This window comes from Artemia sp. Qi Xiang Cuo, chromosome 5, assembly GCF_049724085.1.
Source record: "Artemia sp. Qi Xiang Cuo chromosome 5, ASM4972408v1, whole genome shotgun sequence".
NCBI classification, from domain to species: Eukaryota; Metazoa; Arthropoda; class Branchiopoda; order Anostraca; family Artemiidae; genus Artemia; species Artemia sp. Qi Xiang Cuo.
The window spans coordinates 32,187,662-32,204,350 of record NC_142798.1 but is presented as its reverse complement, the minus strand read 5'-3'; the positions used below and the strand labels follow the sequence as shown (position 1 = coordinate 32,204,350).

Below are 16,689 nucleotides of genomic sequence, written 5' to 3'. Positions count from 1 at the left end.
ACTCAGGCACTTCTCAGTTATTGACCTAAGAGTGAGATTTGGTCGACATATCTTCTACCCTTCCTAAAACCGCACTGTCCTTTTCTTAAAATTTTCTCTACAGCATCTCTAAGTCTAGAAAAATCATCATAATAAGTAATTTTCTGCCTACAAAACCAGGCTAATGTCTCTATAATTACCACACTCGCTCTCGTAGCCTTTCTTATACAGGGGTTTAATTAGGGTTCTCCCAAAATCGCTAAGTACTTCCCCCTTTTCAAAAATCATATTCATAATCATCAGTAGCTCATTCCTAGCTTTATAATCACAGTATTTAAGAAACTCATTTGCCATACTATCTTCACCAGGGCCCTTGTTATTTTTAATCCTTTTAGTACTGTCACTAATTCTTCCTTACAAAATAAATCTTTCTTTACATCCAATTTGTCACAAACTTTTTCGTTTCCTCTATATCTTTTCTTGCAACTCTATCCTGGCTCAGCACATTCTCAAAATGTTCCACCCATCTCTCTTTAGCTCTTTTCTTATCACTAATTGTGGCCCCGTTCCTATCTTTAATTAAATAAAAAAAACAAGTTTTTTTTAGCTGAAAGTAAGGAGCGACATCAAAACTTAAAACGAACAGAAATTATTCCGTATATGAAAGGGGCTGTCCCCTCCTCAACGCCTCGCTCTTTACGCTAAAGTCTTTTAATTATTTAAAAAAATAGAATTGTGAGGAAGAGTCAAACTTTAGCGTAAAGAGCGAGGCGTTGAGGAGGGGACAGCCCCTTTCATATACGGAATAATTTCTGTTCGTTTTAAGTTTTAACGTCGTTCCTTACTTTCAGTTAAAAAAACTTGTTTTTTTTATTTATTTTTTGAACGTTTTTAAATTAATGCAGGTTTTGATTTTAGCTTACCGTACATGAATAATTAATACAAAATTTGAATATTAACTTTACTTTTATTTGGTTAAATAGCTTTCTCGAAACTTGTTTAATTTTATTTACGAACGTCTGCATTAGTAATAAATATACGTAACTTAAGAACTAACTTAGGTAACGAACATCTATATTCATAGATTTTTAATACGTATATTAGGGGGCTCGCCCCCTAGTCGATACCTTGCTCTTTAATCTAAAGTTCGAATTTTGTTACAATTTTTTAAAAATGACCCCTTAATCACAAATACCGTTAATTAGAATAAATAGCTCTTATGAAAGTACTAAAAAATCTTTGGCTTAAAGAGCGAGGTATTGACTAGGGGGTCAACCCCATCTTATACGTAATGTTTTCTGTCGTTTTAATTTTTGATGTTGTTCCTTACTTTCAGTTGAAAAACTTGTTTTTTTTATGTAATTTCTGATCTTTTTTTAAAATAATGCTGGGAAATCCGACGCCCCCTTCATAGCAATGTCCCTTCCCCCATGAAAACTTCCTTCATGGAAAGATCCTCCCACATAACCCCCCACCCCCCTTCCCCACCACCAGAAAAAATCCCCCCTGAAAACGTCTGTATACTTCCCAATAACCAAAACTATATGTTAACATTGGGTAAAGTTCATAACTTTCAGCCCTCCCCCCGGGGACTTCGGCGGATTAATTCATCATAAAAGACATAGTTATCATATTTCCGACCATGCTGAACAAAATGGCTATCTCAAAATTTTGATCGAGTGACTTTGGGAAAAAAATGAGCGTGGGAGGGGGCTTAGTTGCCCTCCATTTTTTTGGTCACTTAAAAAGGGCACTAGAACTTTTAATTTACGTTCGAATGAGCCCTCCCACGATATTCTATGACCATTAGGTCGATACGATCACCCATGGAAAAAAAACAAAAAAAAAACAACAACAAATAAACACGCATCCGTGATCTTTCTTCTGGCAAAATATGCAAAATTCCACATTTTTGTAGATAGGAGCTTGAAACCCCCGCAGTAGGGATCTCTGATACGCTGAATATGATGGTATGATTTTCATTAAGGTTCTATAACTTTTAGGGGGTCTTTCCCCCTTTTTTCGAAAAGCATCTAAATTTTCTCAGGCGCGTAACTTTGATTGGTAGGACTAAACTTGATGAAACTTATATATTTGAAATCAGCATTAAAATCTGATTCTTTTGATATATCTATTGGTATCAAAATTCCGTTTTCTACAGTTTCGGTTACCATTGAGCCGGGTCGCTCCTTACTTACAGTTCGTTACACGAACTGTTTAATAACTCGGATAAGTTCAGATTCACTGCTCCTTATCAATTTATTCACATGCCAGCACTATTATGCTGTACTATTATGCTGTCTTGCTCCATCTTCCAAATCTTCGGCAATGTTATCCATGGCCTCCACTTCACACCTCCTTTGTTCAGATTTTAATATTATCTCTAATTTCTTTGCATTTCTCTTATTTTCATACGTTCATTTACTTAGATAATTCTTGTGCAAGCCCCTCCTTCTCTCTATTAAACAAAAAACATTTACACTAATATTCCTAACTACGTTCCCAACTTTCTTCCCTAAGACATTATCAGCGACATAACAAACTATCTTCCTAAAATTGTTCCATCCATCTTATGCATTGTCAAATTTTATTCTTTTCAGTTTATTATTCAACTTCTCCTGGAAAGTTTCTCTCAAATTCTCATTCTGGAGTCTACCCCTATCGTAGCTTCTTGGAAAGTGGTTTCTCTTCCTAAATTTTAGCTTTAATTAACTCCAGACACTACTAGACGGCGATATTTAATTTTAACATCAATAGCATCATTCCTGTATATCCTAGTGTCTTGTATTGGTCCCACCAGTCTTTGATTTACGATAACATAATCAATAAGCTTAGCTGTCCTACCATCATGTGAATACCATGATAACATGCCAGAACAATATTTTACTTGTCTAGCTGCATCTTCCAGATTCTCAGCAATTTTATCCATGACCTCCATTTCAACCTTCCTTGGTTCGTATTTTAATGCTTTCTCCACGTTCTTTACACTCCTATTATTTTCATATCATTTATCACTCATGTAATTCTTATACAAGCCCCTTCTCTTTTCTATTAAACATAAAGCATTTTCACTAATATTCCTAGCTGCGTTCCTAACTTTCTTTCCTAGGACACCATCATCAACTTCACAAAATATTATCCTAAAATTATGCCATCCATCTTTTACATTGTCAATTTTTAAACTCTCCAGTTTAGTATTCAACTGGGCCTCGAAAGTATCTTTTATATTCTCATCCTGTAAGCTAAAGTGGTGATAGTGGTCAAATATGGTTCCGAAGCTTAGGCGCTCTGAAAAATGAGGATTTGCCAGATGTTTTCTAGAGAAATAGCCTACGGATTGTTATGGGTATCCGACTGACTGACGCTCTACGAAAAATGTGGTTCAATCGCGCTTTCTAGGGCTATAATGAGAGAAAAGTTGAGAGGGATAGGATACGTTCTGAGGCTGAAATATGATACATAGTCCAAAATCGTCCTTGTCGGGCAACTGTCTAGGGCCAAACGAAAAGACGGTCGTTTGTGGATGGGGTGAGAGGATGTCGCAAGTAAAGATTTAAAGGAAAAGGGAACTTCTTTGGAGGGTGTGAAGAGAGCTCTTGTGGCTTGGTGCTGCAGTGAGTTGTTAGTGTTAGTTAGTGGTCCTTGTATATGAATTTGAAAAATATACTTTATATAATTGGTAGTGTCGGTAAATGCCATCCAGCAAATATCTATTCCAAAAACTATAACGTGAATCTCGCATGAGCAAGTGCTTTTTAGAACAAGGAAAACTTTAGCGTAAAGAGCGAGGCGTTGAGGAGAAGATAGCCCTTTCATATACGAAATAATTTCTGTTCGTTTTAAGTTTTAGTGTCGCTCCTTACTTTCAGTTAAAAAAACTTGTTCTTTAAATTTTATTTCTGAAAGTTTTTCAACTAATACAAGTTAGAATTTGGCTTGCTGTACATACAAAAATGAAACAAAATTTACATTTTAATTTTGACAGATTTATTCCACATTTGAAGGATTGCCCTCTCCTCAATACCCTGCTCCTTACGCTAAAGCTGTTAGTACTTAAAAAAAAACTTCTATTCTGATTAAACGGCCCCGTGTTTCAGAAGACGCTCTTAAAAAATTGGGACAAACAGTCAAACTTTAGCGTAAAGATATATGTAAGGACATATATGAAGGGAATATATATTCCATATATTATATGGAATAATTCTTGTTCGTTTTTTTTTTCAAATAATGCCGGTAAATATGGTTCAACCTCTATGAAATATATCCCTCCCCCTCAAGGAAAACTCCTCCGTGGATATTTCATCCAACGTAAAGTGCACCCTCCCCCTCAAATTCCCTCCAGACAGTTCCATCTTCGCTGAGAATCCCCCTCGCTGTAAAATTGCTTGCGGACGATTCAGCCAGAAAAATTCTCCATAGCATTCTTAAATTTGAATAAAACTTTAACCTCTAATTGGTTTCTTGATCACTCCAGAAATGTCTCCTTCCGTGAAAATTATTTCCCAGAAATCAAAACACGCGGAAAAAAGTCTCTGGATAATTCCTCCAGAACATGAACAGGTAACATTTTCCCTGGAATATTCACCCTCCCCCCAGAAATTTCCATCCCCAAGGAATATTCTCAATTTAGAAATCCACCGCAAGCACCCCCCCCCCCCAAAAAAAAAAAAAAAATTCTGTATACTTCCAAATAACAAATATTATCCGTAAATAATGGGTGAATTTCATAACTTGCAGGCCTCTCTCCACAGACTGTGGGGGTCATTTACACCTAATGACTTAATTATTTGATCTTTCAACAAAACTGAACAAAATAGTTGACTCAAAATTTTGATCAGATAATCTTGAGGGAAAATGGGCGGTGGAGAGGGTCCAGTTTCCCTCCAATCTATTCTTGTCAGTTAAAAGGGACACTAGAACTTGTAATTTCTGTTCGAATACGCCCTCTCTCGATCTTCTAGGACCGTCATCTCGATACAATCATCCCTAACGAAAAAAAAGTAAATAAACACGTATCCGTTATCTGTTTTCTAGCAAAAATAGAAAAATTCTACATTTTTGCAGATAGGAGATTGAAACTTCTAAAGTAGGGCTCTCTGGTATGCTGAATCTGATGATGTGATTTTCATTTAGGAGGTGTCTGCCCCCTATTTTAAGAATCGAGCAAACTTTTTCAGGCTCGTAACTTTTGGTGGATAACACAAAACTCGATGACTCTTATATATTTGTAATTAGCATAATAAGCTGATTCTTTCGATGTATCTATTGATATTAGAATACCGTTTTTTAGAGTTTCGGTTACTATTGTGCCGAGTCGCTCCTTACCTGCAGTTCGTTATCACGAACTGTTTGATTGAGATTACATATTGTCAATAAGTTTCTGTAAAAGGTGACACATTTCATACTTAGATGATTTGATTTGATGTATCTATTGATATTAGAATACCGTTTTTTAGAGTTTTGGTTACTATTGTGCCGAGTCGCTCCTTACTTACACTTATTTGTGAGTAAGTATTTATTGATTTGTAAGCATATTATGTCTTCTCACAAGGCTCAGGAATCAAAATGGACCTTTCAGGAAAAGCTGTTCTTTTTTAGGGGGGGGGGGAAGGGACCTAGAATTTTCAAAGGAAGGACATATTGTTTTTTTCTCCTGTCCTGACATAAAACGCAAACGCTATGGTTTTACTTCAATTTTTATGCTTGTCGGGTGAGACAAGATCTTTGGCTAAAAACAGTATAATTAGCTATATGGCCTACCTAACATTGCTTAATGGAAGTGGAGGATCTTCATTAGTGACATCAGAAGCTATGCTTGCCACACTGATAACAGAGCAAAGTCTTTCAAAAGCCAGTGGTTTCGGTTCAGCACTGTTCATCCTCAGCATTGCTCTTGTATCCTTTCTCCTGTAAATAAATGACGTAAATGAGAAGACTGTGAGACAGATAAATGCCAAAGATTAGCCACAAGGACTAGCAGTATTTTTTGCGTTACAAAAATTCAATTAATAAGAATATGCCCCGGAATGAGCTTACTTACTGACGCAAAAAACTGCTTATCAACAGTGCATGCATAAAAAAAGGACAGACGGATCCGTCTCATCCTCTCTGTACTACTTTTGTTGATGTAAGACATTTTCAAAACACAAATATTTGAACACAATAGCATATTTTATTTCAATATAACAAATCATTTGCCTTTAAAAATATTTTGATCCCTCCTCCCTAATTTTATGCATGTGGATGTAAATTTTTCATAGTGACTGTTTTAACTGTATTGGGGGATAAAATAACCCAAATTTTGATTAAATTTCTATTTAAGTTTAGAATTGAAATAACTACTTTATATTAACACAACAAACACTCATAAACAGATTTTCTTTAGATTATTTTTTCAGTAAAGTCATAACTGGTACCTGATCCCTAATTTTTCGTCTGATCTTTCGTTTTTAATCAAACTTGTCTGTCAAAGATTTAAATGTATTCTTCTTTAAAACGTGTTTCACTTTTGTCAAAATATTCTTCAAAGTTTTTATTTCAAAAAAAAAAGTTTATATGTTAAAAACATCGGTGTGTGAAAAAGCCAAAGAGAGGACCTAGGTAACCACACCAAAATTTGTACCAACCACACCCGCCAAAAATTGAAAGCCTTGTCGTTTTCAAACAATATCGCTATTTTTTTCTACAAAATTTGCTAAGTGGCTTATGTACCCCTGATAATGTAAACCGCCACTCAACATACCATTATCAAATTATTCAACTATAAAACAAAAACTTCACGATAACATTTTTTGATAAGAGATGAAACAGAAACATATCTTATCAACTCGCATATTTGTTGTGACTAGCAATAAAATAGCCTGGAACCGACCTACTGCCTAGATTAGTGAATAGTTTTCCGAGTGCCCACCTCCTAGACGCTGAAGTTTCACGAAATTGGATAATTTTTAGGGCTACGTCCATGAAACTTTCAAAAACAGACCCACATCCTATACTTATGTTGCGAGAGAAACACTCTGGTTTGTAGTGTCATTTTTTTTTATGGGTAGTTCTGGTAGGACGCAGCAAGCGCACACAAGGATGTGCCGCAGCTTCGGGCTTGAAAAAACACCCTTTCGCTATATTCGGCTATAAACTAGATTCCTGAAATTTCCATTCACCTAGCCCAATAACTTTATAAACTAGCAAAAAGTCCTAGTTCTTCACTTTTCGTCCAACTTTTTGCTTCTTTTCTTAAGACATTTGTTTTTCCTTTTCCTTCTTAAAGACCATTTTTCTTCATTCCAAGTTTATTTTTCTTTTTTTTTTGTGATATTTTCACACTAACCTTTTAATACATTGGGTTTTGTATGATAAAACATGTGTTTTAATTAAATAAAAGCAAAAAGCAGCATCAAAACTTAAGAAAAGCAGAATTTATTTTATATAAGGGAGGGAATGCCCTCCCTATAAAAATAAGGAGGGAATTACCTTAGAAGTTTAAGTTATGACTTTTTGAGAAAAAAAAATCAATTAAACCTTCACTGAGAGGACTAATAACAACTAACTACAACACACTATTTCGGAAAGCCCTCCAATGCTCAAGCTGATTGCATCAAACTTGAAAAAAAAACGGAGAGAAAAAGCTGATCTGCAAGAGGCCTTCACCAATTTTCTACACAATGGCTGCACTACTCAGCAGCAGGGGCGTTATTTGCTGTTGGACAGGAGGGACAACTGCCCCTTCCAGATTTCAGTTTGACCTCCCCACAGATCCCAGTTTACCCCCCTCCCAGCTGAAATTTAGTTTCTCCAAAAATCCTGTCACAACTAGATAAGCCTGCATAGTTCAAGCATCCACAGGAATGGATCAGTTTTCTATAGTATATCTTTACTCTTTTTGTTACTATATGGCTCATTTTTCAGTTTTCATTATCCATTTTCACTTTATTTGGGAAAATTGGATCCAACTTTGCCCCCCCCCCCCCCAGGGTTTTGAAGAAAATTACACCACTACTCTGAAGAATCGCTGGATAGAATTAAAAACACAAAAGCTTAAATGATTAAGGGACTATGAGCACTTGCTAAAAATTCAGCAGGTCTAGTGGAGCTTAGACTACCTTCAGCCTATAGCTACCAAAACTTGCAGCATCCCGTACTTGCCATTAGCAGCTCATTGGAATTTTTAAAACTATATTTAGGCATTTACGCCCCCTACATGTTATGTCAGCAGAAAAAATTTTAAACTTGAATGACATTAAAACCTGCTAGTGTCAGCGAGTGTGTAGCGTCAGGCGACTTTACAAAAAAAAAGTAGAAAAAAATGGGTAATTGATATAATTAATCTACAATATTATAGGATTTCGAGCGAAACTTTTCTTTAAGCGAGCTGCCTTTTATTTCTTTCCAGGAATTATTTTAAATCGAAGTTAAGTCTCCACATATCAGACCTAGGTTAGCTTGAGAGAGTCTTGGAAAGTTAAGCAGGCTAGTTGACTTCAAGCTATTAAGCCTCATGATGACATAACTCCGCTTTTTTTGCCCTCCCCTACGCTTTAAATCATCTGAAAAACCAGAATGCAGCAGTCCAGGGTAGGCCGAAAAGGAACAAAATTCTCTAATGCTAGATGGGGCTGGTAATTTTATGACACTAGTGCCAGTTTTTACTCTTGTAAGCTGTATTCTTTGAGATACAATTTGTTTGCTCTGCTCTGTCAAAATCTTGAGAATTACTTTCTAATGAGAGTGTAGTCCATTTGTAAGAAAGACACTAATAAACTCAGTCTCAAAATTTTTAATGATTATTTGTGAAAAAATTTGCTAACTAATTTTGACCTTGAAGAAAAATGTATAAAAAGATAAAACAAATAAGAAAAAGAAATTATTAAAAAATGTTTTCCACTTACGACCTCTCAATGCTACCGATTTCTTCGCGGTCATGTCCAAGCTTCATGGTAATTAGTTCCCGAGCAAATCTCTGCAATGTAAAAATAAAATTTATAATAAAAGTGTTTAAGCAATGATTCGTCCAAAGTTTGTTATTTTACTAGAAATATAAAGCTTAGCTGAAGGAAAATGCCATATTAAGAAAGAAAGATGTCAAGAAAACTCCAGTTCTTCATTTAATATTTTATGTCAAATAATAATTTGCAGGACAAATAGATCTAACAATGTTAAAATGAAATATAGAAATATTCATAAAAACGTAGCGAAGAATCATCTCTAATACAAACTAATTTATGACTGACCAATACAACTCTCAATTAATAAGTAGCCTATGTAGTTTTTTTCAGGGAGTAGAGGGATTTATTTGCCAAAACAAATAAAAATACGGGAACTATTTGAAAATCATGGAAAATTTTGAAACAGTCACATTGAAGTGACTAGGGTATTTTCAAGATCACTGTCTTTTGGTAAAAATCAGTCATTTGTAGATGCACTTTTACAACCATATACTAGTAGTAGGCTGCGATAGCTTGTGATAATAAATATATCCACTTCTTTTACATCTTTATATTTAAAGGTTTTCAAATGACTATCATTTTGAAAACCTTTAGAATCTCTTTTGTTTTAAGGGAGTTTGTGCACTGCGATGATCAGAACCCATTTCCGTCTTCTTTTCGTATTTCTACATTTGAGCCTTTTTTGGACACATTTTTACCTCGATGCATTCCGTTGAAAATCAGTTTTTCCACTAATTACTAATTGACATGCATCTTGACGGTCCTAATAAATTGGTTCTTGAATCAACGCGAAAGTTGGTATTAGTGTCAAATGAAGGGGGTGGACCCTCCTCTGATATTCATCTTTCATTGTAACGTTTACACTTAAAAAATATTCTTGAAAGCCTTCCCAATTTATGTCGTCAGGTTTGGAAGCCAATTTTACGAGGTTACACTTTCGATTTTGATACCCCTTAAGCCTATTGAGCAGGCACTTAACTAAAATATGATTGCCTCTACTGTATACTGACTCTAGCGAGAACAGAATGAAGCAAGTAAAACAGTAGCGGTTTCACTGTTACTATAAATCAATTTGACAGGTTAAGATGTGGTGCACTAAGCGAAAGCCATTTTATTGTTTTAACAGCAGAGAATTCACCAAAGCTGCCCAAAGCCCACAAGATATTTTTAAATATTAGACAAAATTTTTCTATCTCTGTCCTGCCACCTGCTCTTTTTCTTTTTGACAAAGGTCAGCTAACGCTTCGTAATCTCGCTCTATAAATTTTATATGTTAGCTCTGAATCGTAGGCTATTTTCTGAGTTCGCATGTGAACAGACAATACGGTTTCACCACTGCGGCTATGCTGTACGAAATACGCACCACAACGCGTTTTTCAGAAGGCACCTATCTGTGTTAATAGTAGGCAATGATAATATTCTTCATGGTGAAAATGCAGAAATAGGTTGGTAAAATTAACACCATCTTTTTTAATAAATTTTATTGTGGAGGCTTTTACCAAAATGTCAATCTTTAATCCATTTTGGGAGCAATGAAAAAACAAGGCTGGCATGGAACGTGAGCTTAAATATACTGTTTAGGAGCAAAATTACGTAAAAATGTTCCTTAACTTTGTTAGCTTATTTGAATTCTGAAGCTGTACGTGCCGGGAAAAAGAAGAAAAAGAACATGCATTAGGAATTGGGGATGAGAAGAAAATTAGTGTTTTTCTTTTAATGGTCCATTTCTTATTATTGAAAGTAAAGCATTTTCCTTAAACATTTTTCTTATGCCTTTTGTTTTGAACTGGGGTTTAACAGTCACAATAAAGAGCATACTTGAAAAGAATGACTCCTAGCTTACTCTTTACCTTGGGAGAAACTGAGCACCCAGTTTTCTTTCTGTTTATCTCCCAGCATCAAACAGTTCGTGGTAACGAACTATAAGTAAGGAGCGATGCGGCTCAATATTGACCGAAACTCTAAGAAACAGAGTCTTCATAACAATAGATACATCAAAAGAATCGAACTTCGATGCTTATTCAAAATATGTAAAATTCATCAAATTTAATGTTACCCATCAAAAATTATTAGCCTGAGAAAGTTTGTCCAGTTTTGAAAAAGAGGGAAAACACCCCCAAAAAATCAAGTGATCTTGATGAAAATCACTCCGTCAGATTCAGAATACCAGAGAACCCTGCTGTAGAGATTTCGAACTACTATGCACAAAAATGTGGAATTTTGTATTTTTTGCCAGAAGAAAAATCATGGATGCGTGTTTATTTGATTTTATTTTGTTTGTTTTTCCCCAGGGGTGATCATATTGAACCAGCGATCGTAGAAGATCGTAAAAGGGTTCATTTCATCGGAAATCAAAATTTCTAGTTCCCTTTTTAGGTGACCAAAAATGTTGGACGGCAGCTAGCCCCCCTCCCACGTTCATTTTTTCCCAAAGTCACCCAATCAAAACTTTGAGATAGCCATTTTCCTCAGCATAGCCGAAAAATTTAATAACTGTGTCCTTGAGGATGACTCAACACCCTAGAGTCCCCGGCGGAAGGGCTGCAAGTTCTGAACTTCGCCGATTGTTTGTATATAGTATTGGTTATTGAGAAACATACAGACGTTTTGGGGGGCGATTTTTCTTGTGGAGGTCTGGGGGTTACGCGGGAGGATTTTTCCCTGGAGGACTTTTTCTGGGGAAGGGAATTTTCTATGGAGGGGGAGCCGGATTTCCCAGCACTATTTAAAGAACGATCAGAAATTAAAAAACAAAACAAAAAAAACACGTTTTTTCAACTGAAAGTAAGGTACAACATTAAAACTTAAAGCGAACATAAATTATTACGTATATGAGGATTTTTTTTTAGCACTTTTAAAAGAGCTATTTATTCTAATTAAACGGCCTTTGTGATTCCGGAGTCATTCTTAAGGTATTGTGACAAAATTCGAACTGTAGCGTAAAGAGCGAGGTATTAACGAGGGAGCGACACCCCTCATATACGTAATAATTTCTGTTTGAGTTTTAATGTTGCTCCTTACTTTCAGTTGAAAAAACTTGTTTGTTTTTATTTAATAGCATTACAGTGAGGAACAGCTTCTCTGATGCAGGAAATAATTACAAAATAGAAAGATATAAGTTGACAAAGTTTGAGATAAAGTACTGTTATGAGCTGCGTCTTGAAAAACCAAAACAACTTATTCAAAATACCATTGCAGCTTTTAAACATTTTCTAGTTATTGATAAATCTGCGTCCTTACCTCTGTGTTTTTAGGTGGACTTTTGATGCCAAAAAATCTTACAAACTATTGATTCTAAATCTGTTTCCACAATTTTCCCATCAACTGAAATGTTTTAGGAGTAGCTTTTAAAGTGTTTTTACAAAGTTGATATTAAGTTGATATAGTTAATAAAGGTTGATATAATTGAATATAAAACACATATAATGGCCTAGGAAGGTTTTCAAGCGTTTATTTATGCTATATTCAAAAACATAATCTTTTTTTCAAGTGCGTTTTTTTTTGTTTAATCTATGATATTTTCTGTGTCTTCATTAGGTGCAGATCTAGCATTTCAGCCAAACTTCAGACTAGTTCTTGAATCAAATCTCTCAAACAGTTGATTCTAAATCTTTTCCCAAAATTTCCCACAATAATGTTAGTAGGTCTTAGTGTAGTAACGTCTAAGAAGCATTTTTAATACACATTATTTTGGAAGGTTTTCTAATTTATATCTAATTAAAAACATACCGATATATATTTTTATAGCAACCTTGAGTATTTTCTTAATTGTTTTTTCATGCCTTTCTGATAGCCTCTTTGGCATTTCAGATAAAGTTCTGAATTAATTTCTAGGATCTTACCTCTCCATTTTCGGGGGGATCCCCGTTGCCAAATGTTGAACAGACAACCAGAACAATGTTTTCGTGCTCAATCTCAGCAATATCATAATCGTCCATACATTTTACCTACAATTGTACATAGAGTGAATGGTATTTAAATAAATAACATATTAAATATTACCTAAAATAGCATATAATTTACCATAATTATGTTAAGACATAATTTAATACTGTTTATAAACAGTATGTAAGGACTGTTAATAAATTTATGTTCCTTAAAACAGCCTTTACCCTTTGAAACTAATCTTCTACCTATATAACCTGTTATTTTAGCAACATCTAGCCAATCACTAATCATATAACGATCACGTGACTTTACGCAATGGGTACCTGAATCAAGTATTTCTTCATTGTAAAATCAGAGTCAGTTAGCTTCCAATCCCAGGTACCACGAATTCTAATCCTCATTTATTAAAAAAAAAAACAAGGAACTATATAAAGAAAAACCTAATATAAAAAACAATAAGGAAATGACGGGGATAAATCTCTAAAATCTGAAAAAAAAATTAAGAGTTTGAATCTCTCTTGGCCCTCCATGTTTTTGTGCATCCAAACCATTTTGTTCTTTTAGACGAATTTATTTTAATTTCCACAGTAAATTGTTTACCACAATCTTTTAGAGAGGCAATTATTGAAAAATATGTAAATAGTAATAAAGTAGTAAATAGTAAAAATACGTCAATAGTAACCTTGCTTTAAATAGAGATACTAAATATATTCCTATAAACCCAGGTTACGATAGCTTAATCCAAAAAGAATCAAGTAAAATTCTTTCTCATCTTAAATGAAAATTATTTGACCATACAAATAAAACTAGGTAAAGACTAGGTCAGTAGACAAGTTAAGTTAATCGCTAGAGAGAGAATCCTTGACCAATCTAATTTGTCAAAAGCTGTTTATTTATACTGGCTTTTTTTGCTTGTTTGATTCAGTATTTCTCCTGCTTTATTAATGTTCGCTTCAAAAGGTTAGTTTTTTTAGCACTGAAGACGGCTTTATAGAGTTCCCTACCGAAACATCCACTTTTGTCATTTCGTTTCGTTTTTTTTTCACTGCTTGAAAATCACCTTCGTTTTCTTGGTTTTGTATTTTTTTTCATTTTTTGTCAAGTGCCATGTACAGTCAGTGTGGTCTTAGAACATATCTATTCTAATCCTTTCAAGAGGGTATACTTTCTTTTTTTATTTTTACTCCTGTCGCCCGACAGACTCTGTTGCCAGTATAGTATAACTTATAACAGAGGGGTACTTATTATGAAAGTAACTTGTGTAAGATAATTTTTCAGACTAGGCTGGTTGTTGGTCATAATTCGATGAGAGTGTGTAAGCTCAACTGCAGTTATGGATTTTGAGGTGCCAATTCTTCTCTGAAGCGATATTTCGGTCAGTCCTTTGCTGTGTAATCATCAGGGGTTTCGATATTTAAAGTCTGTGCCAAAACCCGAATCAGATAAAAAAAAAATGGTGACTGTATAGAAAATAATCATCAAAAACTGATCACAATACAGAACAAATACGGGACTTAAACTTTATTCTGTGGTGTATTTCCTTTAATTTTCATTTCGCCCTAAGCCTAGTGTGAACTCAGAGCAGTTTTTAAACTAACAGATTTTTCAACAGTCAGGGGATCCTCAAGACCGTTGCATTTCCGATACAAGCGTATAGGGTCTGGGCGAAAGCAGAAAGTCTCTTCTGAATCAAAACGTTGCTATGTGCAGAAGGCTACTTATATTCCAGTACCGTACCTGATTCTGATAAAGCTACTATCCATCTTTGGACGAAGGACGGAGAGAGTGTAAATTCCTTTTCCGTATACTACAGTCAAAACAAATCGATTTGTTCATCTTAGTTGCGCATTCAATTTGTCATACTACTACTACTACTACTACTACTAATAGGAAAGAGGTGCGAAAGCACAGGATGGTTTTGCTCCCAGCCCCCCATTGCACTTCCTGGCTGAAGGGCCAAGAAACAGAGATCAGAACTGCCGGTAGGGACTGTAAAGTCCAATGTTGTATTTTTTACCTTTACCTTACTACTACTACTACTAACAACTCACAGCAGCACCAAGCCGCCTGAGGCCAATACAGCTACGCACGCTCCTCCTCCATCCCAATCTATTCAAAGCTTCCCTTTTAGCCCTCCCAGGAAGTTCCCATATCCTTTAAAAATCTTTCTTTATGACTTCCCCCCACCCCAGACGAGGACGGCCTGCTTTCCCTTCAGCCCTAGACGGTTGGCCGAAAAGGATAATCTTCGGCAATCTTTCATCCTTCATCCGCACAACGTGCCCTAGCCATCTCAACCTTTCTTTCATTATAGCCCTAGAAAGCGGGATTGAACCAGATTTTTCGTATAGTCTACTGTTTGAAATACGGTTAGTCAGCCGGGTACCCAGAATAATCCGTAAGCAATTTCTCTGGAAAACATCTAGATAATCTTCACCCGCTTTTCGGAGCGCCCCTGCTTCAGAGTCATATTTGTCCTCTGTCATCACTGTAGCTTCTAATATTCTAATCTTGGTTTGCAGACTTATTTTTCTATTCTTCCAAACTTTTTCTTACTGAAAAAAACCCTAAGCCTTGGCTATTCTACTTTTAACATCTTCACTGCTCCCACCATCTTTACTAATAATACTACAAAGGTAAGTGAAGCTGCCCACCTTATCAATCTTTCCCTTACCCAGCCTCACCTTTTCATCTTCACTTATTCCTAGCCTTAGTGACTTAGTCTTCTTAACATTAATTTCCAAGCCTATTCTAGCACCCTGAACTCTCAAAATCTCTATAAGTTCATTCATTTTGCTCGCACTTTCATCTAGGATGCTTAAATCATCAGTATAATCTAAGTCCAGGAGACTATTTCCTCCCCATTTAATTCCGTGATCTCCCATTACCTTTCCTGTGCTCCTTAAGACAAAGTCCATCAAAGTAATTCATATAAAGGGGGATAGAACACAACCCTGCTTAACTCCTGATTTAATACAAAACCATCTGCTAACCTCATTTTCTACCTTAACCGCAGCAGTGTTATTCTCGTACGCGTGCGTCCGTGCCAAATATATCGATGGAAGTTTTCGCAGTTCCACATTTAAGCTCTCCTTGATACGCAATCTGGGTAGTTTTAATTTGGGTTGTTTTAGTGCTAGGGAGCCTCTTTAGTTTAGTAAACAAACATAGCTATTTTAATTTTTTTTTTTTCGGACAGCTAACCCTCCCATAAGTGGTACACACCCATTTAATGTTACACCCACTTTATTTACTAACAAATGAAGCACATTATAATGCTACCAATTTAATCCTCGTATTGTAGTACAAGTCAAGCAAACAAACTGAATTGTTAGGATACAGGGATCCTCTATCCCTGTCCAGAATCCTCTAAAACGGTACTTTCAGGTCCAATAACATAAAAAACAGTTTGTCTATGTTTTGTGCTGGGAAAAGATAGGCAGCTATAGAAACATGCTTAAACAAGTATCGATAAACAGAACTAAATATTTAAAATTGGTGATAACAATTTTTTCTGAACATCTACCCTAATTTACTGCTTTCACTCTTGGGTTTTTCAATGTGGTCCTTGTTTTTTTTGTACAACCGTCTCCTAAGTCAACCGTCTTCTAGGTTTTGACGAATGTAAACCAGATTGCTTCCACACGATTGTTTTCCCGTATCAGTTGTCGCTAGCCTTTCAAAAACTTAAGGAAAGTTAACCCTGCTCCTGTGTATTGTAACGTCTGTTTGTTTTGGTTTTGAAGACTCTTCATGGTAGTTGTTTAAATCTACAATCACATCGCCAAAATATAATTTCGTCTGGCATTAGGATTATGCAAATTGGTTTTGGTTGGTGATCCAAAACTCAATTCTTGTTGATCTGTAGGCTTATAGCCAA

General features: G+C 35.5%; 1 protein-coding gene across 2 annotated transcripts in view; it reads right to left on the bottom strand.

The window, feature by feature from the left end:
- The window catches only part of Nos (Nitric oxide synthase), a 614,880-nt gene that overhangs the window by 159,071 nt on the left and 439,120 nt on the right, over window positions 1–16,689 (bottom strand). For both annotated transcript variants that reach the window (XM_089089493.1, XM_089089494.1), the window contains exons 13-15: window positions 12,764–12,868; window positions 8,865–8,935; window positions 5,740–5,886 (exon numbers count right to left, since the gene is read on the bottom strand). In XM_089089493.1, the coding sequence (XP_088945619.1) occupies window positions 5,740–5,886; window positions 8,865–8,935; window positions 12,764–12,868 (323 nt within the window). The remainder of the gene's footprint in view (window positions 1–5,739; window positions 5,887–8,864; window positions 8,936–12,763; window positions 12,869–16,689) is intronic.